The sequence below is a fragment of the Entelurus aequoreus genome, linkage group LG14 (genome assembly GCF_033978785.1).
Source record: "Entelurus aequoreus isolate RoL-2023_Sb linkage group LG14, RoL_Eaeq_v1.1, whole genome shotgun sequence".
Lineage (NCBI taxonomy): Eukaryota > Metazoa > Chordata > Actinopteri > Syngnathiformes > Syngnathidae > Entelurus > Entelurus aequoreus.
The window spans coordinates 60728479-60753414 of record NC_084744.1 but is presented as its reverse complement, the minus strand read 5'-3'; the positions used below and the strand labels follow the sequence as shown (position 1 = coordinate 60753414).

Sequence of the window (24936 nt, the reverse complement as noted above, 5' to 3'; positions counted from 1 at the left end):
ATACTGCTGACATATTATATATACCATACTGCTGACATATTATATATACCATTCTGCTGACATATTATATATACCATACTGCTGACATATTATATATACCATACTGCTGACATATTATATATACCATACTGCTGACATATTATATATACCATACTGCTGACATATTATATATACCATACTGCTGACATATTATATATACCATACTGCTGACATATTATATATACCATACTGCTGACATATTATATATACCATACTGCTGACATATTATATATACCATACTGCTGACATATTATATATACCATACTGCTGACATATTATTTATACCATACTGCTGACATATTATATATACCATACTGCTGACATATTATATATACCATACTGCTGACATATTATATATACCATACTGCTGACATATTATTTATACCATACTGCTGACATATTATATATACCATACTGCTGACATATTATATATACCATTCTGCTGACATATTATATATACCATACTGCTGACATATTATATATACCATACTGCTGACATATTATATATACCATACTGCTGACATATTATATATACAATACTGCTGACATATTATATATACCATACTGCTGACATATTATATATACCATACTGCTGACATATTATATATACCATTCTGCTGACATATTATATATACCATACTGCTGACATATTATATATACCATACTGCTGACATATATATACCATACTGCTGACATATTATATATACCATACTGCTGACATATTATATATACCATTCTGCTGACATATTATATATACCATACTGCTGACATATTATATATACCATACTGCTGACATATTATATATACCATACTGCTGACATATTATATATACCATACTGCTGACATATTATATATACCATACTGCTGACATATTATATACACCATACTGCTGACATATTATATATACCATACTGCTGACATATTATATATACCATACTGCTGACATATTATATATACCATACTGCTGACATATTATATACACCATACTGCTGACATATTATATATACCATACTGCTGACATATTATATACACCATACTGCTGACATATTATATATACCATACTGCTGACATATTATATATACCATACTGCTGACATATTATATATACCATACTGCTGACATATTATATACACCATACTGCTGACATATTATATATACCATACTGCTGACATATATATACCATACTGCTGACATATTATATATACCATACTGCTGACATATATATACCATACTGCTGACATATTATATATACCATACTGCTGACATATTATATATACCATACTGCTGACATATTATATATACCATACTGCTGACATATTATATATACCATACTGCTGACATATTATATATACCATACTGCTGACATATTATATATACCATACTGCTGACATATTATATATACCATACTGCTGACATATTATATATACCATACTGCTGACATATTATATATACCATACTGCTGACATATTATATATACCATACTGCTGACATATTATATACACCATACTGCTGACATATTATATATACCATACTGCTGACATATATATACCATACTGCTGACATATTATATATACCATACTGCTGACATATATATACCATACTGCTGACATATTATATATACCATACTGCTGACATATTATATATACCATACTGCTGACATATATATACCATACTGCTGACATATTATATATACCATACTGCTGACATATTATATATACCATACTGCTGACATATTATATATACCATACTGCTGACATATTATATATACCATACTGCTGACATATTATATATACCATACTGCTGACATATTATATATACCATACTGCTGACATATTATATATACCATACTGCTGACATATTATATATACCATACTGCTGACATATATATACCATACTGCTGACATATTATATATACCATACTGCTGACATATTATATATACCATACTGCTGACATATATATACCATACTGCTGACATATTATATATACCATACTGCTGACATATTATATATACCATACTGCTGACATATTATATACACCATACTGCTGACATATTATATATACCATACTGCTGACATATTATATATACCATACTGCTGACATATTATATATACCATACTGCTGACATATTATATATACCATACTGCTGACATATTATATATACCATACTGCTGACATATTATATATACCATACTGCTGACATATTATATATACCATACTGCTGACATATTATATATACCATACTGCTGACATATTATATACACCATACTGCTGACATATTATATATACCATACTGCTGACATATTATATACACCATACTGCTGACATATTATATATACCATACTGCTGACATATTATATATACCATACTGCTGACATATTATATATACCATACTGCTGACATATTATATACACCATACTGCTGACATATTATATATACCATACTGCTGACATATATATACCATACTGCTGACATATTATATATACCATACTGCTGACATATATATACCATACTGCTGACATATTATATATACCATACTGCTGACATATTATATATACCATACTGCTGACATATTATATATACCATACTGCTGACATATTATATATACCATACTGCTGACATATTATATATACCATACTGCTGACATATTATATATACCATACTGCTGACATATTATATATACCATACTGCCGACATATTATATATACCATACTGCTGACAGCAGGGAACCATCCAAGCTGTGTACGGCAAGGATGGGACTTTGCTGACTTCAAGTGAGGAAGTCGTAGGGCGTTGGAAAGAGCACTTTGAGGAACTCCTGAACCCAAATACATCAGACACACCCTCCCTGATAGGAGCAGGGCCTGAGGATGATGGGGGATCGACGTCGATCTCTCGGGGTGAAGTCACTGAGGTAGTTAGACAACTCCACGGTGGCAAAGCTCCGGGGGTTGACGAGATCCGTCCAGAAATGCTGAAGGCTCTGGGTGTTGATGGGCTGTCTTGGTTGATACGCCTTTTCAACATTGCGTGGAAGTCTGGGACAGTGCCGAGGGAGTGGCAGACTGGGGTGGTGGTTCCCCTTTTCAAAAAGGGGGACCAGAGGGTGTGTGCTAATTACAGGGGTATCACACTACTCAGCCTCCCTGGGAAAGTTTACGCCAAGGTACTGGAAAGGAGGGTCCGGCCGATAGTCGAACCTCAGATTCAAGAGGAGCAATGTGGATTCCGTCCTGGTCGTGGAACAACTGACCAACTCTTTACGCTTGCGGGAATCCTGGAGAGGGCCTGGGAGTATGCCTATCCAGTCTACATGTGTTTTGTGGATTTGGAGAAGGCGTATGACCGCGTCCCTCGGGAGATCTTGTGGGAGGTGCTGAGGGAGTACGGAGTGAGGGGAACCCTGCTGAGGGCCATCCAATCTCTGTACAACCAAAGCGAGAGTTGTGTCCGGGTGCTTGGATGTAAGTCGGATCCGTTTCCAGTGGGGGTTGGTCTCCGCCAGGGCTGCGCTCTGTCACCTATCCTGTTTGTGATTTTCATGGACAGGATTTCTAGGCGGAGTCGTGGCCATGGCGGAGAGGGTATACGTCTCGGGGGGCTAAAGGTTGCGTCACTGCTGTTTGCAGATGATGTGGTCCTGATGGCACCTTCGGTTCGTGACCTTCAGCTCTCACTGGATCGGTTCGCAGCCGAGTGTTCAGCGGCTGGAATGAGGATCAGCATCTCCAAATCTGAGGCCATGGTTCTCAGCAGGAAACCGATGGTTTGTACAGTCCGGGTAGGGGACAGGACTCTGTCCCAGGTGGAGGAGTTTAAGTATCTCGGGGTCTTGTTCACGAGTGAGGGAAAGATGGAGAAGGAAATCAGCCGGAGAATCGGAGCAGCTGGGGCAGTATTGCAGTCTCTCTGCCGCACTGTTGTGACGAAACGGGAGCTGAGCCAGAAGGCAAAGCTCTCGGTCTACCGAGCTATCTACATTCCTACTCTCACCTATGGTCATGAAGTGTGGGTAATGACCGAAAGAATAAGATCGCGGATACAAGCGGCCGAAATGAGTTTCCTCAGAAGGGTGGCTGGCATCTCCCTTAGAGATAGGGTGAGAAGTGCAGTCACCCGAGAGAGACTCGGAGTAGAGCCGCTGCTCCTTCGCTTGGAAAGGAGCCAGCTTAGGTGGTTCGGGCATCTCGTGCGGATGCCTCACGAGCGTCTCCCTAGGGAGGTCCTTGTTGCACGTCCCACTGGGAGGAGGCCCCCCGGCAGGCCAAGGACCAGATGGGGGGATTACATCTCCTCTCTGGCCTGGGAACGCTTCGGGATTCCCCAGGAGGAAGTCGCAAATGTTGCTCTGGAGAGGGAAGTCTGGGGGTCTTTGCTGGAGCTGCTGTCCCCGCGACCCGATTCCGGATAAGCGGTTGAAGATGGATGGATACTGCTGACATATTATATATACCATACTGCTGACATATTATATATACCATACTGCTGACATATTATATATACCATACTGCTGACATATATATACCATACTGCTGACATATTATATATACCATACTGCTGACATATTATATATACCATACTGCTGACATATATATACCATACTGCTGACATATTATATATACCATACTGCTGACATATTATATACACCATACTGCTGACATATTATATATACCATACTGCTGACATATTATATACACCATACTGCTGACATATTATATATACCATACTGCTGACATATTATATATACCATACTGCTGACATATTATATATACCATACTGCTGACATATTATATATACCATACTGCTGACATATTATATACACCATACTGCTGACATATTATATATACCATACTGCTGACATATTATATATACCATACTGCTGACATATTATATATACCATACTGCTGACATATTATATACACCATACTGCTGACATATTATATATACCATACTGCTGACATATTATATATACCATACTGCTGACATATTATATATACCATACTGCTGACATATTATATATACCATACTGCTGACATATTATATATACCATACTGCTGACATATATATACCATACTGCTGACATATTATATATACCATACTGCTGACATATTATATATACCATACTGCTGACATATATATACCATACTGCTGACATATTATATACACCATACTGCTGACATATTATATATACCATTCTGCTGACATATTATATACACCATACTGCTGACATATTATATATACCATTCTGCTGACATATTATATATACCATACTGCTGACATATTATATATACCATACTGCTGACATATTATATATACCATACTGCTGACAAATCGCCACTTTAGAATTGGTGCCAGTGCTAAGCGCTACCCGAACCAGCACACAAAAAGGTATACGTAATACGTTTTTAGGGCTGTGAATCTTTGGGCACCACACGATTTGATTCTTGGGTTTAACGATTCGATTGGGAGTGCATGTTTGTATTTTCTCTTATCTGGTCACGTGCTAGCATGCTAACATTTTATGCCAGTTTTTTTTTAGTTAATTTTATACGTTTACTAGGGCTGTGAATCTTTGGGCACCACACGATTCGATTCGATTCCTGGGGGTAATGATTCGATTTGTTTACACCTGCAAATAGTGCATGTTTGTATTTTCTCTTATCTGGTCACGTGCTAGCAAGTAAACGTTTTATGCCAGCTTTTTTAGCTAATTTTGTATGTTTACTAGGGGCGTGAATCTTTGTGCACCACACGATTCGATTCAATTCTTGGGGATAACGATTCGATTTGTTTACATCTACAAATAGTGCATGTTTGTATTTTCTCTTATCTGGTCACGTGCTAGCATGCTAACATTTTATGCCAGTTTTTTTTTTAGCTAATTTTGTATGTTTACTAGGGGCGTGAATCTTTGGGCACCACACGATTCGATTCGATTCTTGGGGATAACGATTCGATTTGTTTACACCTACAAATAGTGCATTTTTGTTATTACTTAAAGGAAAACCGGTTTCGTTAAACAAAATTCTAGCCAAACATTTAATAAAGTCAAGTACAAATAAGGACACAGGAGAAGTATACAACACTTGGTATATACATTAAAAATATTGTGGGTTTCCTGCACGCCATCTTCGTCATTAAAGGTAAAATCTAATCGGTGGGAGAAAATTCCTCTGACATTTTCAACTGTTTTTTTTTTTGAGTGGTCAGCTTGAAGCGTCCCTCTGTCTCGGACTCCCTGTTATGACTGTTACGATTTTGCTTACTAGTTTCAATGAACCGCCTTATCTTGCCTCTGATTGGCCAGTCCGTAATGTTTGGCCCTAACCTTAGCCAATTGCGATTCATCATAGGAACACCAACCAATCATCATGGATGTTCTCATTCATCCAGGTTTTTGAATTTTGTCAATATTTGTATTTTTTATTTTTTTAAATAGCTAACATATTGCCAAGCTACTTGAGAATGTAGTTAAGCTACGTAGCTTAGCTACATGTAGCCTGCTACTGCCCATCACTGAATATTGGTACCTGTTTTTGTGTGTTTCAGATCTGCATAGGTCCTGAAAATGCGTTATCAAACCATTGAGGCATTGCAGAGATATGTATTAAACAATCTGGCCTTCTTTCATTCTTCCTCCAAACCAGCCCTTTGGAATTTGCCCCAGGTGTGACGTTTATAGCTGTGGTGAGGACGGCTGCATGTGCCTCTGACAACAACTTGTTTATAAAAGGGAGCTAAAAAGCGTCTTGAAGATGGTCTGTAAAACATCATCCATGCAGAGAAGCACCATGACATGTTATGTAGACCACAAGGAAGTCTACTAAATGTAGTTAAAAGTCACAATACGACCATTTTAACTCAAAACACTTTTGTCTCAAATCATCGTCTCCCACTTCAATGAATTGAAATCAATTGAATTGATGCCTGCCCCCCCAAAACAGCTCAGTTTTAACATGTTAACATGCCTTTTAAAAAGAAAAACAAACTTTTAGATAAGAAATATTGCTTGACAAACAATACAATACAATGTACTTCTGGTTTCATTTGTATTCTGTCATCTTTATATACCCCAGAAAGGGAGAATGGACGCATTTTGGTGTAAAAAGTAAAGATAAAGGTGAAGTTATAACCTGACATCCACTGTAATGATACCAAGTACAGGAGCGTATCTAGTCGATACTACTATGATTACATCAATATTTTTTATCGTCACAAAATCGTTTTTCGTTTTTTTTAAATTCATATTATGTTTATAAAGTCAGTAAATATGTCCCTGTACACATGAGGACTTTGAATATGACCAATGTATGATCCTGTAACTACTTGGTATCGGATCCATACCTAAATGTGTGGTATCATCCAAAACTAATGTCAAGTATCAAAGAGGAGAAGAATAAGTGATTATTACATTTTAACAGAAGTGTAGATAGAACATGTTAAAACAGAAAACAGCGTGACACCTACCCTTTACATCAGTATTTCTTAACCATATTATTATTATTGGTTTATTAGGTATTATATTTTATTGTATGATCCTGTAACTACTTGGTATCGGATCCATACCTAAATGTGTGGTATCATCCAAAACTAATGTCAAGTATCAAAGAAGAGAAGAATAAGTGATTATTACATTTGAACAGAAGTGTAGATAGAACATGTTAAAACAGAAAATAAGCAGATATTAACAGTAAATGAACAAGTAGATTAATAATCAATATTTACAGTTTGTCCCTCATAATGTGTACAAATAGGTGTATAAATGACACAATATGTTACTGCATACGTCAGCAGACTAATTAGGAGTCTTTGTTTGTTTACTTACTACTAAAAGACAAGTTCACTATTTTATTTAAGGACTAAATGACAATAACAAACATATGTTTCATGTACACTAACATTTGTTGTTCAAATAAAGACGATAATGACACTTTTTGTGGTGCCCTTTAATTAGAAAAGTATCAAAAAGTATTGAAATACATTTTGGTACCAAAATATTGGTATCGGGACAACCCTACCCTAGACTACAAAGAACAAACAAACCAGACTAAATACTATGGAAGTCTCTCCCTCTGCAAATTCAAATTCATACATCTGTGGAGTATTTTAAATGAACAATAACACATTTTTATGCACGTTTTTTTTTTTTTAACAAGCTGAGCTTTAATGCCTTGAACTGGAAGTATAACCGCACTTTCCAAACTTAAAATTCAGTTTTATCTGCTATATTCTTTGTATCAAAAGGACTCCAATGACATCACAGGACTCCAAGAACATCATAGGACTGTAAAGACCCTCTCCATCAAAGAAGAGGATGTACGCCGGCAGTTCTTGAAGCTGAATACGCGGAAGGCCCCCGGGCCGGATGGTGTCTCCCCCTCCGCTCTCAGACACTGTGCGGACCAGCTGGCTGCTGTCTTCACTGACATTTTTAACACCTCTCTGGAGATATGCCGCGTGCCGTCCTGCTTTAAGACCTCTACCATTGTCCCTGTCCCCAAGAAAGCACGGATCACAGGACTAAATGACTACAGGCCGGTCGGGCTGACGTCTGTGGTCATGAAGTCCTTTGAGCGCTTGGTCCTGCCTCACCTCAAGGACATCACCGCCCCCCTCCTGGACCCACTGCAGTTCGCCTATGGAGCCAACAGGTCTGTGGATGATGCAGTGAACCTGGCCCTCCACTTCATCCTGGAGCATCTGGACTCCCCAGGAACCTACGCTAGGATCCTGTTTGTGGACTTCAGCTCTGCCTTCAACACCATCCTCCCTGGACTGCTACGAGACAAGCTCTACCAACTCAGCGTGCCCGACTCCCTCTGCAGTTGGATCAATGACTTCCTGACAGACCGAAGACAGCACGTGCGGCTGGGGAAGATTGTCTCGGACAGTGGAACCACCAACACTGGTACTCCTCAGGGCTGTGTACTCTCCCCCTGGCTCTTCTCCCTGTATACAAACTGCTGCACCTCCTGTCACCAATCCGTAAAACTGCTCAAGTTTGCGGATGACACCACCCTCATCGGGCTCATCTCGAATGGCGATGAGTCCGCCTACAGGAGAGAGGTGGACCGGCTGACGTCCTGGTGCAGCCTCAACAACCTGGAGCTGAACGCCCAGAAAACAGTGGAGATGATCACGGACTTCAGGAAAGTCACAGCCCCACCATCCCCCCTCACCCTGATTGACTCTCCCACCCCCGTCCCCATTGCGGACTCCTTCCGTTTCTTGGGCACCACCATCACCCAGGACCTCAAGTGGGAGCCGACCATCAGCTCCCTCATCAAGAAGGCCCAGCAGAGGATGTACTTCCTGCGGCAGCTGAGGAAACTGAAGGTGCCGACCGAGATGCTGGTGCAGTTTTACTCAGCCATCATAGAGTCCACCCTGACCTCCTCCATCACAGTGTGGTTCCCCGGCGCCACAGTCCAGGATAAGCATAGACTGCAGCGCATGGTACGTGCTGCTGAGAAGGTGATTGGCTGCAAGCTCCCATCCCTCCAGGACTTGTTCTCCTCCAGGACCAGGAGGCGTGTGGGTGGGATCACAGCTGACTCTTCTCACCCTGGACACAAACTATTCTCCCCTCTCCCCTCAGACAGGAGACTACGCTCCATCCAGACCCACACCTCCCGTCACCTGAACAGTTTTCCCCCCTCGGCCATCAGGCAAATGAACAAGAACTCCTAACAGCAGCTCCTTGAATTCCTTCTAAGTCTATCTGATAGCTCATTCACAGCTCTTTTTATTACCAAATATGTGTTTTATGTTGCACGATTGCACCAAGACAAATTCCTAGTTTGTGAAGCCGTTCTCAAGCAATGGCAATAAAACTATTCTGATTGTGATTCTTTGTTCCCCCACAAATTCCTACAGCTGCTTTAACATGGCTGCAGGCCACTTCTCTTGCCTTTCATCCATTTTGGAAGATTTGACGGTCTTTGGCGACGTTATTATTTATCATTTAAAAAAATCTCTTTTTGCTGGAGTCACTTTAATAAATCTATTTTTAAATCTACATTCTAATTGTATTTATTTTGCAGTGGTGGGCTAAAAATGTTGCAACACTTGCCGCAAAACTGGAGAACAAAGTCTTCTTTCAGTGAAATGTAGCCATAAAAGTGTTGGTTTTTCAAAATGGAACCTTCAACCATTACATACAATATTGCATAATGAATGTTCCAGAGACACCTGCACTTTTTTCCCACGCTTTAAACCCTGCGGCTAATTTTATGGATTTTTCTTTGCTAACGGCCAAAATGTTTTGTGTTCAACAGTTTTCACTAAACCCAAGCAGAGACACTGAAAAGGTGTGGTATTGTTTGTGCTGCTTTGGCGCCATCTTTTGGACCAGTTTGATCACTGCAGGTGTCGGGGGTTGAAAATGTACTTGTACCTGCTTTAGTGCCTTGAACTGGAAGTAAAACCGTCCATTTCTGCTCCAAAGGTCTTCACTGATCACTCTAAGCAACGTTTGTAATATAATACAATTAGGAGATAATAATAATAATGGGTTAGATTTATATAGTGCTTTTCTATCAACTAGATAATCAAAGCGCTATTATTATCAGGGCCGGCCCGTGGCATAGGCCGTATAGGCAAATGCTAAGGGCGCCGTCTATCAGGGGGCGCCACGCCAGTGCCACAAATGTTGGAGAAAAAAAAAAAAAAAGTTGGTACTATTATTTCTAAATACAAAAAATAATCCCACGTTAATTAAAATGCAAAGGAAAGCCTATTTAATAGAAATATTATTTGTTACAACATTACGCCCCCCCTCCCCCCGCACGGTGCGCCCCCTCCCTTCCCGTATCATGACTTTTTTTGGACGTCACCACATCAAAAAATCAACACAAGATGTCAAAACGGCCAAAACTGTCAGGTGCCCAGGGAAGAGAAAAGAAGAGGAGGAGAAACGAGAAAAAGACAGAGGTAGCAGGGAGGTAACGTTAGCCTACATGAAATTATTTGTCTGTTACAGAATGTGATAGTAACCTGGCTTTTTAGCATTAAGCTAATGTTACATGATTCGGCAATTGCTAATCAATAAATAGCTAGTTCTGTTTTAACGTCTGGTTAATATTGTGGAGGGGGCTAAATTGTTATGGAAAATAATAATGTAACGTTAGGTAATTACAGTACTCCCACCTTACATTCCTCAGGGACATTTGTATTAGATCTTTTAAGCAGGTGTTTTTGGTTTACATTGTTATTGCCTTCTGGTTAGCTAATGTTTGCCCTGCAGGTAATAGTCACTTTTCCACCCCTTTATATATTAGGTATAGTTGTAAGCCTAGTTGTTAAAGTGCACATCATTAATGTTAATAAAGCAATATCACATGAGAGGGAATGCTGTTTTTTAATTTGAGCACTGCTGTGATTCGGTTAAAGATAATCATAACATAACATTCTCATATAATATGTTAATTTGCTTTCTTTAAGTAAAAAAAAAAGGTCAAAGGCAAAGCTATTCGGTTTCTTGTGAGTATATACACTTCACTGCCGATGTGGGGGGGCGCCACCTAAAATCTTGCCTAGGGCGCCAGATTGGTTAGGGCCAGGCCTGATTATTATTAATAGTATGTCTACAAATGTGATGAGGTGTTGCTAATAATCTGGTTGCCACCAAATATTAGTTCTGTAAAACAGGATCTGACTACTACTAATAATAATAATAATGGATTAGATTTTATATCGCGCTTTTCTATTGTTAGATACTCAAAGCGCTCACAGAGAAGTGGGAACCCATCATTCATTCACACCTGGTGGTGGTAAGCTACATTTGTAGCCACAGCTGCCCTGGGGTAGACTGACGGAAGCGAGACCACCACCTATCATTCATTCACCAGTGTGAGCGGCACCGGGGGCAAGGGTGAAGTGTCCTGCCCAAGGACACAACGGCAGCGATTTGGATGTCAAGAGGCGGGGAGCGAACCCGCAACCCTCAGGTTTCTGGCACGGCCGCTCTACCCACTACGCCATACCGCCCTTATTTAAACTTTTGTGTGGTGTTGCTTCCTTATTTGTCATTATTCAATACGGATTTTAACTTTTGTGTGGTGTTACTTCTTTATTTGTTATTATTCAAAGCGGATTTTAACTTTTGTGTGGTGTTGCTTCCTTATTTGTCATTATTCAATACGGATTTTAACTTTTGTGTGGTGTTGCTTCTTTATTTGTTATTATTCAAAGCGGATTTTAACTTTTGTGTGGGTTTGCTTCCCTAAAGATTATTATTGTGAAAGGCAGTATTTTCATGGTAGATGTATTTGGGTTAGGGGTGTGACTTTGTGTCACGTTATTATGACAAAAATTACCATATTATTATTATCGCGGTATTGTTGGATGTGTTATAAAGTACTTAAAAACACAGAATTCTTTGAAACATATATATTTTTAAATATATCAAATAAATACACCCACCGTTAGAAAATTACAATTAAAAATATGAATCGAGATCAGATGTTTTTGTTTGTCATATCAGCTTGGAATAATCACAAATAAGGAAGCAACAACAATGAAATAAATAAAGCTAACCTATTACATATAGTACCGTAAAGAGTACCGATAAATACTGGTATCGATAAGGAGTATCGGTATTGGTATTGATAACGATATACAACCCTACTCGGAGGTGTGATTGTGAGTAAATAGTACGCTATAAGTGCGTGGTGGGGTCAGGTCCAGCACACCCACAACATCCCACCAAGTGAAAAGTGTACATACCATGTTGTGAGTCCTAACAATAATGTCCATGGTCTTCAGTTGTCTGTCCACATGCTGCAGGGACCAAATCTCCCACATCTCCTGTTTTGTGGCCGGCTTGACTTCTGTCAAGTCTGTATGCACAAGGTCTTAGGACTCTCAAAGAGAGAAGACATCTACTGTATCTGCCGGGAGGCGGGGCTTAGCAAGACGTCACCAATGTTGCCTGACAAAGCTGCATTTCAATGTTTCACCCAGAAACTCTGAGGCTGTTTATTGAAATGTGATGCAAAGTGAGACTTCTCAAAGGCTTATTATGGAGTAGATTTGACCTCTTAAGTGTTGAACACTACACAACCTACTTCCAAAACTTTACACTTGCATTCATACAAAATCTCTTGCATTTATGTGTGTGCAGCGATGTATATCGTTAGGATTTTATATCCTTATCGATACCAGCATTTATAGGTACTCTAATCAGTACTATGTGTCATTTGTGGACATAAAGATGTGGAAAACTGCATTTTGATTAGCTTTATATTTGTCATTATTCAAAGCGGATTTTAACTTTTGTGCGATGTTGCTTCCTTATTTGTCATTATTCAAAGCAGATTTAAACTTTTGTGTGGTGTTGCTTCCTTATTTGTCATTATTCAAAGCAGATTTTAACTTTTGTGCGATGTTGCTTCCTTATTTGTCATTATTCAAAGCTGATTTAAACTTTTGTGTGGTGTTGCTTCCTTATTTGTCATTATTCTAAACTGATTTTAACTTTTTGTGGTATTGCTTCCTTATTTGTCAGTATTCAAAGCAGATTTTAACTTTTGTGTGGGGTTGCTTCCCTATTTGTCATTATTGAAAGTGGATTTTAACTTTTGTGTGGGGTTGCTTCCTTATTTGTCATTATTCAGAGCGGATTTTAACTTTTGTGTGGTGTTTCTTCCTTATTTGTCATTATTCTAAACTGATTTTAACTTTTTGTGGTATTGCTTCCTTATTTGTCAGTATTCAAAGCAGATTTTAACTTTTGTGTGGGGTTGCTTCCCTATTTGTCATTATTCAAAGCGGATTTTAACTTTTGTGTGGGGTTTCTTCCTTATTTGTCATTATTCTAAGCTGATTTTAACTTGTGTGTGGTGTTTCTCCTTTATTTGTCATTATTCAAATTGGATTTTAACTTTGTGCGCGGTTGCTTCTTTATTTGTCATTATTCAAATTGGATTTTCACTTTGTGTGGTGCTGTTTCCTTATTTGTCATTATTCAAAACGGTTTTTAACTTTTTGTGGTGTTACTTCCTTATTTGTCATTATTCAAATTGGATTTTAACTTTTTGAGGTGTTGTTTCCTTATTTGTCATTATTCAAAGCGGATTGTATCTTTTGTGTGGGGTTACTTCCCTATTTGTCATTATTCAAAGCGGATTTTAACTTTTGTGTGGTGTTTCTTCCTTATTTGTCATTATTCTAAGCTGATTTTAACTTGTGTGTGGTGTTGCTCCTTTATTTGTCATTATTCAAATTGGATTTTAACTTTTGTGCGGGGTTGCTTCCTTATTTGTCAATATTCAAAGCTGATTTTAACTTTTGTGTGGTGTTGCTTCCTTATTTGTCATTATTCTAAGCTGATTTTAACTTGTGTGTGGTGTTGTTCCCTTATTTGTCATTATTCAAATTGGATTTTAACTTTGTGTGGTGTTGCTCCCTTATTTGTCATTATTCAAATTGGATTTTAACTTTTTGTGCGGTGTTGCTTCCTTATTTGTCATTATTCAAATTGGATTTCAACTTTTGTGTGGGGTTTCTTCCTTATTTGTCATTATTCAAATTGGATTTTAACTTTGTGTTGTGTTGCTCCCTTATTTGTCATTATTCAAATTGGATTTTAACTTTTGTGCGGTGTTGCTTCCTTATTTGTCATTTTTCAAATTGGATTTCAACTTTTGTGTGGGGTTGCTTCCTTATTTATCATTATCTAAAGCGGATTTCAACTTTTGTGTGGGGTTGCTTCCTTATTCCAAGCAGATTTTAACTTTTATTCCGCTGTACAACTCCTTATAACTTGGTACGTGACATATGCTACCTGTTAGCATGCTAATATACGTTTATGGAGCGCCTTTCTCGAGACTACAGTGAGTACATCCCCACATCATCTCGTTAGTGTGAATGGAGATTTTCAGAATAAAAGTCCATACCGTGACAGCGATCCTTCTGAAGCCATCTTCGGCCTCCTCGTGTTCTCGGACTCCTTGGGTCAGGTTGGTGTAGTTGGCCAGCTTGTTGAGAAGCGACGATACCATTGGAGTGCTGTCCATTTCTTCCTTCACAGACACGCAGAAGAAGATGATATTAAAAACTATTCACCAAAACACATTTCAACATGAAAAGTAGGAGAGAGAAGCAGAAATGAGTGAGGTGCTATACCACTGATTTTCTTCCAGATCCAATACCGAGTAAAATTCAGGCTGGTATCGGCCATACTGATCTGATACTTTGTGCAAATATACCTAATGTGTCTGCTAAAATATCAAAAAGTTGCATAATGCAAATAACTTCTCTCATAGCAAGAACACAATGCAGTTATGTATTTATTATAAAGTATATCAATGTTAAATATGGCCAAGCTACTACAGTTTTAATACATTTTCCTTTTTGTTTTGTTTTTTAAACCTTTTCACATCCGCATTATAGTGTGTAGTATTTTGAGGACAACAATGAATGTATTCCATCTTAAAATAAGGCTGTAAAATAACAAAATGTGGAAAAAGTGAAGTGATGTGAATACTTTCCAGATGCACTGTAGGTACATGTGATTGTTTCACTTCTTTCAGTTTTAATAAATATGTTCCTTTTTTTAATTTATTTTTTAGACCTTTCACATTGTCATTATGGGGTATTGTGTGTAGAATTTTGAGGACAACAATGATTTTTTTGTAAATGTATATCAATGTTAAATATGGCCAAGCTAATACAACAGAAAAAAACTGAGCGCAAAACACACAAAAATGGTGTTTCTAACCAAAAATAAGTCAACTAATAAAAGCAAAGAAATAAATGTATTAATAAGAACTACTATTAGAATACAAATGAATTCACAATTCCGTGACATGAGCATGTTAACCTGAAAATACTGAACATGTTCCAACAAGTTGAGTTACGGTGTTTGACTTTTTGTGGTGTTGCTTCCTTAATTGTCATTATTCAAATTGGATTTTAACTTTTTGAGGTGTTGCTTCCTTATTTGTCATTATTCAAAGCGGATTTTATCTTTTGTGTGGGGTTGCTTACTTATTTGTCATTATTCAAAGCGGATTTTAACTTTTAGAGGTGTTGCTTCCTTATTTGTCATTATTCAAAGCGGATTTTAACTTTTGTGTGGTGTTTCTTCCTTATTTGTCATTATTCTAAGCTTATTTTAACTTGTGTGTGGTGTTGCTCCTTTATTTGTCATTATTCAAATTGGATTTTAACTTTTTGAGGTGTTGCTTCCTTATTTGTCATTATTCAAAGCGGATTTTATCTTTTGTGTGGGGTTGCTTACTTATTTGTCATTATTCAAAGCGGATTTTAACTTTTTGAGGTGTTGCTTCCTTATTTGTCATTATTCAAAGCGGATTTTAACTTTTGTGTGGTGTTTCTTCCTTATTTGTCATTATTCTAAGCTTATTTTAACTTGTGTGTGGTGTTGCTCCTTTATTTGTCATTATTCAAATTGGATTGTAACTTTTGTGCGGGGTTGCTTCCTTATTTGTCAATATCCAAAGCTGATTTTAACTTTTGTGTGGTGTTGCTTCCTTATTTGTCATTATTCTAAGCTGATTTTAACAATGTGTGTGGTGTTGCTCCCTTATTTGTCATTATTCAAAGCGGGTTTTAACGTTTGTGTGGGGTTGCTTCCTTATTTGTCATTATTCAGAGCGGATTTTAACTTTTGTGTGGGGTTGTTTCCTTATTTGTCATTATTCTAAGCTGATTTTAAATTGTGTGTGGTGTTGCTCCTTTATTTGTCATTATTCAAATTGGATTTTAACTTTTGTGCGGGGTTGCTTCCTTATTTGTCAATATTCAAAGCTGATTTTAACTTGTGTGGTGTTGCTTCCTTATTTGTCATTATTCTAAGCTGATTTTAACAATGTGTGTGGTGTTGCTCCCTTATTTGTCATTATTCAAATTGGATTTTAACTGTTGTATGGGGTTGCTTCCTTATTTGTCATTATTCAAATTGGATTTTAATTTTGTTTGGTGCTGTTTCCTTATTTGTCATTATTAAAAACGGATTTTAACTTTCTGTGGTGTTGCTTCCTTATTTGTCATTATTGACAAAATACTGAACATGTTCCAACAAGTTGACTTACTTTTTTACAGTGTTCTTGTTAACAATACATATTATCGCAAATAACGAAAGTATTGATATTTTAATTAGAGAATCAATATTAGTGCATAAGGATCTGGTATTGCTATTGTGTTAGCATGCTAACGATAGCATGCTAAAATGTTAGCTTTCTTTTTGTTCCAATTTTGCCATTGTACACCTCAGAGTCCTAAAAGTTGGTACTCAACACGTGCTAACTGTTAAGGTTTGATTAGCTGGCGGTCTTACCTCGAACAGGGCCATGTTCTTGCCATTGTACGCTTCCATGTTGCTGTCCAGGATGAATGGACGAGACTCCTTCTGGATGTCGTCTCCTGCGGGATTCACAGGCACAACCTTTGTGTCACACAGCTGCACTTCACCTTTCAAACTTCTTCTTAGCTTCTTAACTAAAAATATTAGCATGCTACCTTTTTGAGCTACTTTTGCAACCCTTGCCCTAGCGTCATATTAAATTGGTATGCAAAACGTGTTAACTTTTAGCATGCTGAAAAGGGAATGCTAGGGAAAATTGGTATAGGCTATCTATGGTACGTTGTCTAACTACGAAGTCGCTTTTTCCAGGAAGCTGAATGGTTTATGTTGCGCCCTACAAAGTGTTTGGACTGTAAGTATTGTGCTTAGGCCACACCAGCTGTTTGATTGTAACATGTATCTTAGTTGTGGTATTCATTGTTAAATTTGGCGGTTTTAAAATCGCCATGCAAAATCGCTAATGCTAATAGTAGCCTGTCTATGGCAAATCCAATGTAAATTAGCATCAAGCTAAACGTGTGACGGAGGCCATGCAGTGTCGCTGGGCCATGTGCACGTTGGTAAAGATCACTCCCTGACAGCCCAAACAAAGTACTGGCTATTGGCTCGATATCCCAGGCTTTTAGCCCCGCTAACCCACCAGTACCTCCATGGAAATGCCCCCCTCTACCTCAAAGAACTACTCACCCCCAAATCCTCCACACTACACATCCGCTACGGACAGGCTAACCTCCTCCAACCTCCGAGGACAAAGCTCCGAACAATGGGAGACCGGGCTTTCTGCTCCGCCGCTCCCAGTCTGTGGAACGCTCTCCCTGACCACCTGAGGGCACCACAGACTGTGGATGCTTTTAAAAAAGGCTTAAAAGCCCTTCTTTTTCAAAAAGCCTTTTTTTAGATATATGCATACTAGTTATAGCTATTTGGCTGTTCTAGTTTTTATTTTTATTTATTTCTTTATTATCTTTTTTTTTTTTTAATACACTGTAGCACTTTGAGATTGTTTACTCAATATAAAGTGCTTTTTACAAATAAAATCTATTATTGTTATTATTATTAGTTAGCACACTCCGTTTCTCATGCGGAAGAACAGTCTGAGAATCATTGGTACAGGATATCTATGGTACGTCGTCTAACTAGGAAGTCGCTTTTTCCAGGAATGGTTTATGTTGCGCCCGACAAAGTGTCTGTACTGTAAGTATTGTGCTTATTACGCACCAGCTGTTTGATTGTGACGTTCATCTTAGTTGTAGTTCTCATTGCCAAATTCAGAGGTGTTAAAATCGCTAATGCTAAAATGACTAAATTCGGTGGCCAAATCCCGGTGCAGGACTGCTTCCAAACTGTCCAGAAAAAGTTGTAGAGGCCTGCTGCGTGTTCCAGACCATAACAGACTGGCCCAGGTGGGAGATTGAGTTGTTGTTCTCACCCCAGACTGGGACCCCCTTCAATAGGGGCCCAGTCTGAAATGGACTTTTTAAAAAACAAGTTTACTCATCCTCCCCCAGCGTCTACCTTTTTCCCCACCTTCTACGAGGCGACCCATCAGCGTTCCTGTTCTGTTCCCTGTACAATGTTTGTTTGTCTCATCTTGTGGTGGACAAATGCCATTTTGCTGTACTTGTGCCATGACAAAGAGCATACCATAGCAGTAAATGAGTGTCTCCATGGCAGCACAGGCAAACTCCTCATTTAAACATGGTGGTCTGCAACAGTTATCAATAATGCACAATTTTATAGTTTTTTAGATTTGGATCTCAGTATAAAGATGGTGACACCCTGAAACATGACACTGGTGGAAAGATGGAAAATGCCGGTAGAATGTTATTGTTGATGCGTGTGGCGTTTTGTCCAGTCAGCGTTTTGTGTGTGTGAGCTCCTCCGTGCTCTCCTTTTCTTGTGCCATGTGTTTACCACAAGGTCAGGAGGGCAACTTTTCAATATATTCTCTTAAAAACCCTTCTTTTAAAAAAAGCCTTTTTTTTTTAGATGTATACATACTAGTTTTAGCTTTTTGGCTATAATAGTTTTTAGTTTTTTTTAATTATCTTTTCTATTTTATTTATTTATTTACATATTTTTTTTAATACACTGTAGCCCTTTGAGGTTGTTTACTCAATGTAAAGTGCTTTTACAAATAAAATCTATTATTATTATAATTATTATTCTACAAGCTAATGTTCAAATTATTGGACATATGTGTTTAAATATAACTGCAATAAGAGGGCTGTCTTAAAAACTGTCTTTTCATTATAGATTAGCGTTAGCTATCATCAGCTAACATCCATCCGCAGTCCGCAGTGTTTTAGTTACTTCTAAATCACTAATCCTTGTCTCCATGGCGACAAATAAGGTAAGTTTCTTACAAGTACTATTATCACTGGAGGACGAGGAATAGCTAAACATGCTTCACTACACACCGTAAGAGGATACGATAGCTCAGAGCTAACAAAAGATAGCGCTCCTGAATGTAAACAAATGCCATGGGTGGATCTACACCTGACATCCACTGTAATGATACCAAGTACAGGGGGGTATCTAGTCGATACTTCTATGATTAAATCGATATTTTTCATCGTCGCAAAATATTTTGACCTTTTTTTAAAATCCATATTATGTTTATAAAGTCAGTAAGTATGTCCCTGGACACATGAGGACTTTGAATATGACCAATGTATGATCCTGTAACTACTTGGTATCACATCCATACCAGAATTTGGTTAGAAACTTGGGAAAGTGGTAGTTTGAATGTCCAGGATGAGTGGAATGTGTTGATGTTGGAATGGTTTGAATAGGTTGAAAAATGTGGGAATTGTGCAACTTGGAAAAATATCCCATTCATGTCAATGGGAACTTCCTGGAAATGTGGGAATTTTAGGAAAAGCAGGATTTTTTGAAAATGATTAGGAGCATGAATGTCCTGAATGAGCTGAATTGGTTTGTGTTGGAATTGTTTAAATCGGGCAAGAAATGTTGAAGTAGTAAATGGTATTAGGGAATTTCAGAAAAATCTGGATTTTTTTTTTAACTAAGGGAAAAGGGTAGTTTGAATTTCCAAAATCGTGGAATGTGTTGAAGGTGGAATGGGTTGAAGAATGTGGAAGTTTGAAAAATGGCCAATTCATTTTGAATAGGGAAAATGCAAAAAAAAAAAAGGAATTATGGGTAATCCGGGAATTTTTTTTTTAGAATTGTTGAAGTAGAGCACACAATTCCAGAACAGGCTGAATATTTTGAAGTTGGAACAGTTTGAATCAGATGAAAAATGTGGAAGTTGTGGAACTTTGAAGAATGTCCCATTCATTTCAATGGGAATTTCAGAAAAATTGGTAATTTCGGTAAAAGCGGGAATTTATCTGAAAATGGTCAAAAAAAACTTGAATGGTCAGAATGACTTGAAATGGTTGGTGTTGGAATTTTTCAAATCTGTCGAGAAATGTTGAAGTAGTAACATGTTGAATTGAGAAATGGAATTCCTGGAATTTCCGGGGAACCGGGAATTTTTCCAGTTCAAAAAACAACTTAGTTTTTTGTCCTGATTAAGAGGAATGTTTTGACGGTGGAACGGTTGAAATGCGTTGAAAAATGTGTGAGGAGTCGTCGCCAGAAAAAAGGGTGGAAATAGGGCTTTGGAAAAGCAGGAATTCTGGAAAATCCTGGAATTTTTTTAAACTTGGAAAAGGGAAGTTAAAAATTTCCAGAATGTTGGAATGTGTTGAAGGTGGAATAGTTTGAATGGGTTGAAGAATGTGGAAGTTTGAAAAATGGCCAATTCATTCTGAATGGGAAAAATGTCCCGGAAAACCTGGAATTCTTGGAAATCCTGGAATTTTTTTGAACTTGTAAAAGGAGAAACTTAACATTTCCAGAATGGTGGAATATGTTGAAGGTGGAATGGTTTGAATAGGTTAAAAAATGTGAGAATGGTAGAAGTTTGAAAAGTGGCCAATTCCTTTTGAATGGGAACAATGTCCCGGAAAACATGGAATTCTGGGAAATCCTGGCATTTTTTGAACTTGGAAAAGGAGAAGTTTAACATTTCCAGAATGGTGGAATGTGTTGAAGGTGGAATGGTTTGAATAGGTTGAAAAATGTTGAAGTTGGATAAATGGCCAATTCATTCTGAATGGGAAAAATGTCCCTGAATACCTGGAATTCTGGGAAATCCTGGAATTTTTTTGAACTTGTTAAAGGAGAAGTTTAAAATGTCCAGAATGGTGGAATATGTTGAAGGTGGAATGGTTTGAATAGGTTGAAAAATGTGAGAATAGTAGAAGTTTAAAAAATGGCCAATTCATTCTGAATGGGAAAAATGTCCCGGAAAACATGGAATTCTGGGAAATCCTGGAATTTCTTTTAACTTGGAAAAGGAGAAGTTTAACATTTCCAGAATGGTGGAATGTGTTGAAGGTGGAATGGTTTGAATAGGTTGAAAAATGTTGACGTTTGAAAAATGGCCAATTAATTCTGAATGGGAAACATGTCCCGGAAAACCTGGAATTCTGGGAAATCCTGGAATTTTTTTGAACTTGTTAAAGGAGAAGTTTAAAATTTCCAGAATGGTGGAATATGTTTGAGGTGGAATGGTTTGAATAGGTTGAAAAATGTGAGAATGGTAGAAGTTTGAAAAATGGCCAATTCATTCTGAATGGGAAAAATGTCCTGGAAAACATGGAATTCTGGGAAATCCTGGAACTTTTTTGAACTTGGAAAAGGAGAAGTTTAACATTTCCAGAATGGTGGAATGGTTGGAATAGGTTGAAAAATGTTGAAGTTTGAAAAATGGCCAATTCATTCTGAATGGGAAACATGTCTCGGAAAACCTGGAATTCTGGGAAATCCTGAAATTGTTTTGAACTTGGAATAGGAGAAGTTTAACATTTCCAGAATGGTGGAATGGTTTGAATAGGTTGAAAAATGTTAGAATGGCAGAAGTTTGAAAAATGACCAATTAATTTTGAATGGGAAAAATGTTCCGGAAAAACTGGAATTCTGGGAAATCTGGGAATTTTCCAAGGGATAGCCCGCGATTCCCGAATAGGCTGAACAGTTTGAAGTTGGAACGCTTTGAATCGGGTGAAAAATGTGGAAGGCAGAGCGTGCCAAAATCTGGAGAGGAATAATAATAAGTTAAATAAATAGATGAATTTTGGTGTAGAAAAGCATGTATGTGGGAGTGTTTCAAACATTCACACAATTATTGCATATGATTAAAACCAAGTGTTAACATTTGCGTGGGCACCTCTGTAGCCAGCCCACTTCTCCAAAGTGGGCTGGCTACAGAGGTGCTCAGGGTGGAGGACAGAGTAAAACAACTTGCACTGAGCCTGGTCTATAAAATCCGCTACACCTCCCTGATACCGAAGTACATAACGTAAATGACCGCCCTAACCACAACACCAGGGGGAGCTCCACTAACCACGTTAAACCCAGATTCTGATCTAACAAAGATCTTAACTCATTCTCCTTCTATGCCACATCAATGTGGAATGCGCTCCCAACAGGTGTAAAAGAAAGGGCATCTCTATCCTCCTTCAAAAGCGCACTAAAACAACACCTCCAGGCAACTACAACCCTAAACTAACACCCTCCCTTCCTCATCATACCTCTTGGGATTGTAAATAATCAAATGTATATACTGGTTCTTATGCTGTCTGATCTCTCTCTCTATGTCCACTACTTGCTGTACATATCCTACCAAGTCAGTCCTACACTGTTTCAATGTCCATTTCTCTGATGATGCAATTGTTGATGACTGAAGTGCTGAGCGGTATGGCTCGGTTGGTAGAGTGGCCGGGCCAGCAACTTGAGGGTTCCAGGTTCGATCCCCACTTCCACCATTCTAGTCACAGCCGTTGTGTCCTTGGGCAAGACACTTTACCCACCTGCTCCCAGTGCCACCAACACTGGTTTAAATGTAACTTAGATATTGGCTTTCACTATGTAAAGTGCTTTGAGTCACTAGAGAAAAAGCGCTATATAAATATAATTCACTTCGCATATCAACCAAACCTAACCCCCCCCCTCCACATTGTAAATAATGTAAATAATTCAATGTATATACTCTGATGATTATCTTGTGTGATGACTGCATTATGATGATGATGATAGTATATATTTGTATTAGGGCTGCAACTAACAACTAATTTGATAATCGATTAATCTGTCGATTATTGCTTCGATTAATCGATTAATAATCAGATAAAAGAGACAAACTACATTTCTATCCTTACCAGTATTTTATTGGGGGGAAAAACAGCATACTGGCACCATACTAATTTTGATTATTGTTTCTCAGCTGTTTGTACATGTTGCAGTTTATAAAGGTTTATTACAATTTTTTATTTTATTTTTAAAAGTAGCCTCTGTGCATGCGCATAGCATAGCTCCAACGAATCGATGATTAAATTAATCGCCAACTATTTTTATAATCGATTTTAATCGATTAGTTGTTGCAGCCCTAATTTGTACCATGAATTGATCCTAACGTGGACCCCGACTTAAAGAAGTTGAAAAACTTATTGGGGTGTTACCATTTAGTGGTCAATTGTACGGAATATGTACCGTACTGTGCAATCTACTAATAAAAGTCTCAATCAATCAATCAATGGGCCCTGAGGTCAAATAGTTTAAGAACCCCTGCTGTAGTCTGATTAATGGAATAATAGTGTATATATTAATGGAATAATAGTGTATATATTAATAGAATAATAGTGTATATATTAATGGAATAATAGTGTATATATTAATAGAATAATAGTGTATATATTAATGGAATAATAGTGTATATATTAATAACAGTGTATATATTAATGGAATAATAGTGTATATATTAATAGAATAATAGTGTATATATTAATAACAGTGTATATATTAATGGAATAATAGTGTATATATTAATGGAATAATAGTGTATATATTAATAGAATAATAGTGTATATATTAATGGAATAATAGTGTATATATTAATGGAATAGTAGTGTATATATTAATAGTGTATATATTAATGGTAAATAATAGTTCCCATGTAAACAAAAGCGTGAGAAATGGCGGGGGCGGAAGTCCCACAATGCATTGCGAGATCACCTGCCCTTTACCTCCCACCTGACTGGGATCCGTCCGAGTTGTCGTCTTTGTCCCCGTCCACGAACACCTGGTCGAGGGTGGCGGGTTTGCCGCCTCCCGTCGCCGTCGCCGCCGCGCCGCCCTCGGCGTCTTGCACCGGCACCACGGTGAAGTTGGTGGGCATCTTGGTCGCCTGAGCACGGCAGAAGAGATCCAAAGTTCACTCCTCCGTGACCCAGACTGCAGACTTACGCCCTTCCTCCCCCGCCCACCTTGCTCGGAGTGTCAAAAGGTGGAGAAACAATCCACAAAAGTGTCTTCCCAGTTCCCAGACAACAACAACAACAACTCACATGGACGAAGTGAGGCGGGAGAGTCGTCTTCTCTCCGCAGGCTGGCCGCGTCAGCCTCGGCTTTGCCACTAGTCAACAGAGTGGGTGTTACCTTGGCCGCAGTGCATTGTGGGTAGAGCCGAGGTGTTGGACTTCATGTTGTGAAAGCGCGCG

At 38.2% G+C, this 24936-nt stretch overlaps 1 protein-coding gene across 3 annotated transcripts in view; it reads right to left on the bottom strand.

Annotated features, from left to right (window-relative positions):
• Nucleotides 1-24936, bottom strand: part of LOC133665155 (solute carrier family 12 member 7-like) — a 68027-nt gene extending 43091 nt beyond the window's left edge. For 2 of the 3 annotated variants that reach the window (XM_062070385.1, XM_062070387.1), the window contains exons 1-4: nucleotides 24784-24936; nucleotides 24463-24623; nucleotides 17339-17424; nucleotides 14934-15059 (exon numbers count right to left, since the gene is read on the bottom strand). In XM_062070385.1, the coding sequence (XP_061926369.1) occupies nucleotides 14934-15059; nucleotides 17339-17424; nucleotides 24463-24623; nucleotides 24784-24785 (375 nt within the window). In that variant the 5' untranslated portion in view covers nucleotides 24786-24936. The remainder of the gene's footprint in view (nucleotides 1-14933; nucleotides 15060-17338; nucleotides 17425-24462; nucleotides 24624-24783) is intronic. The other variant, XM_062070386.1, reaches the window with a different exon arrangement.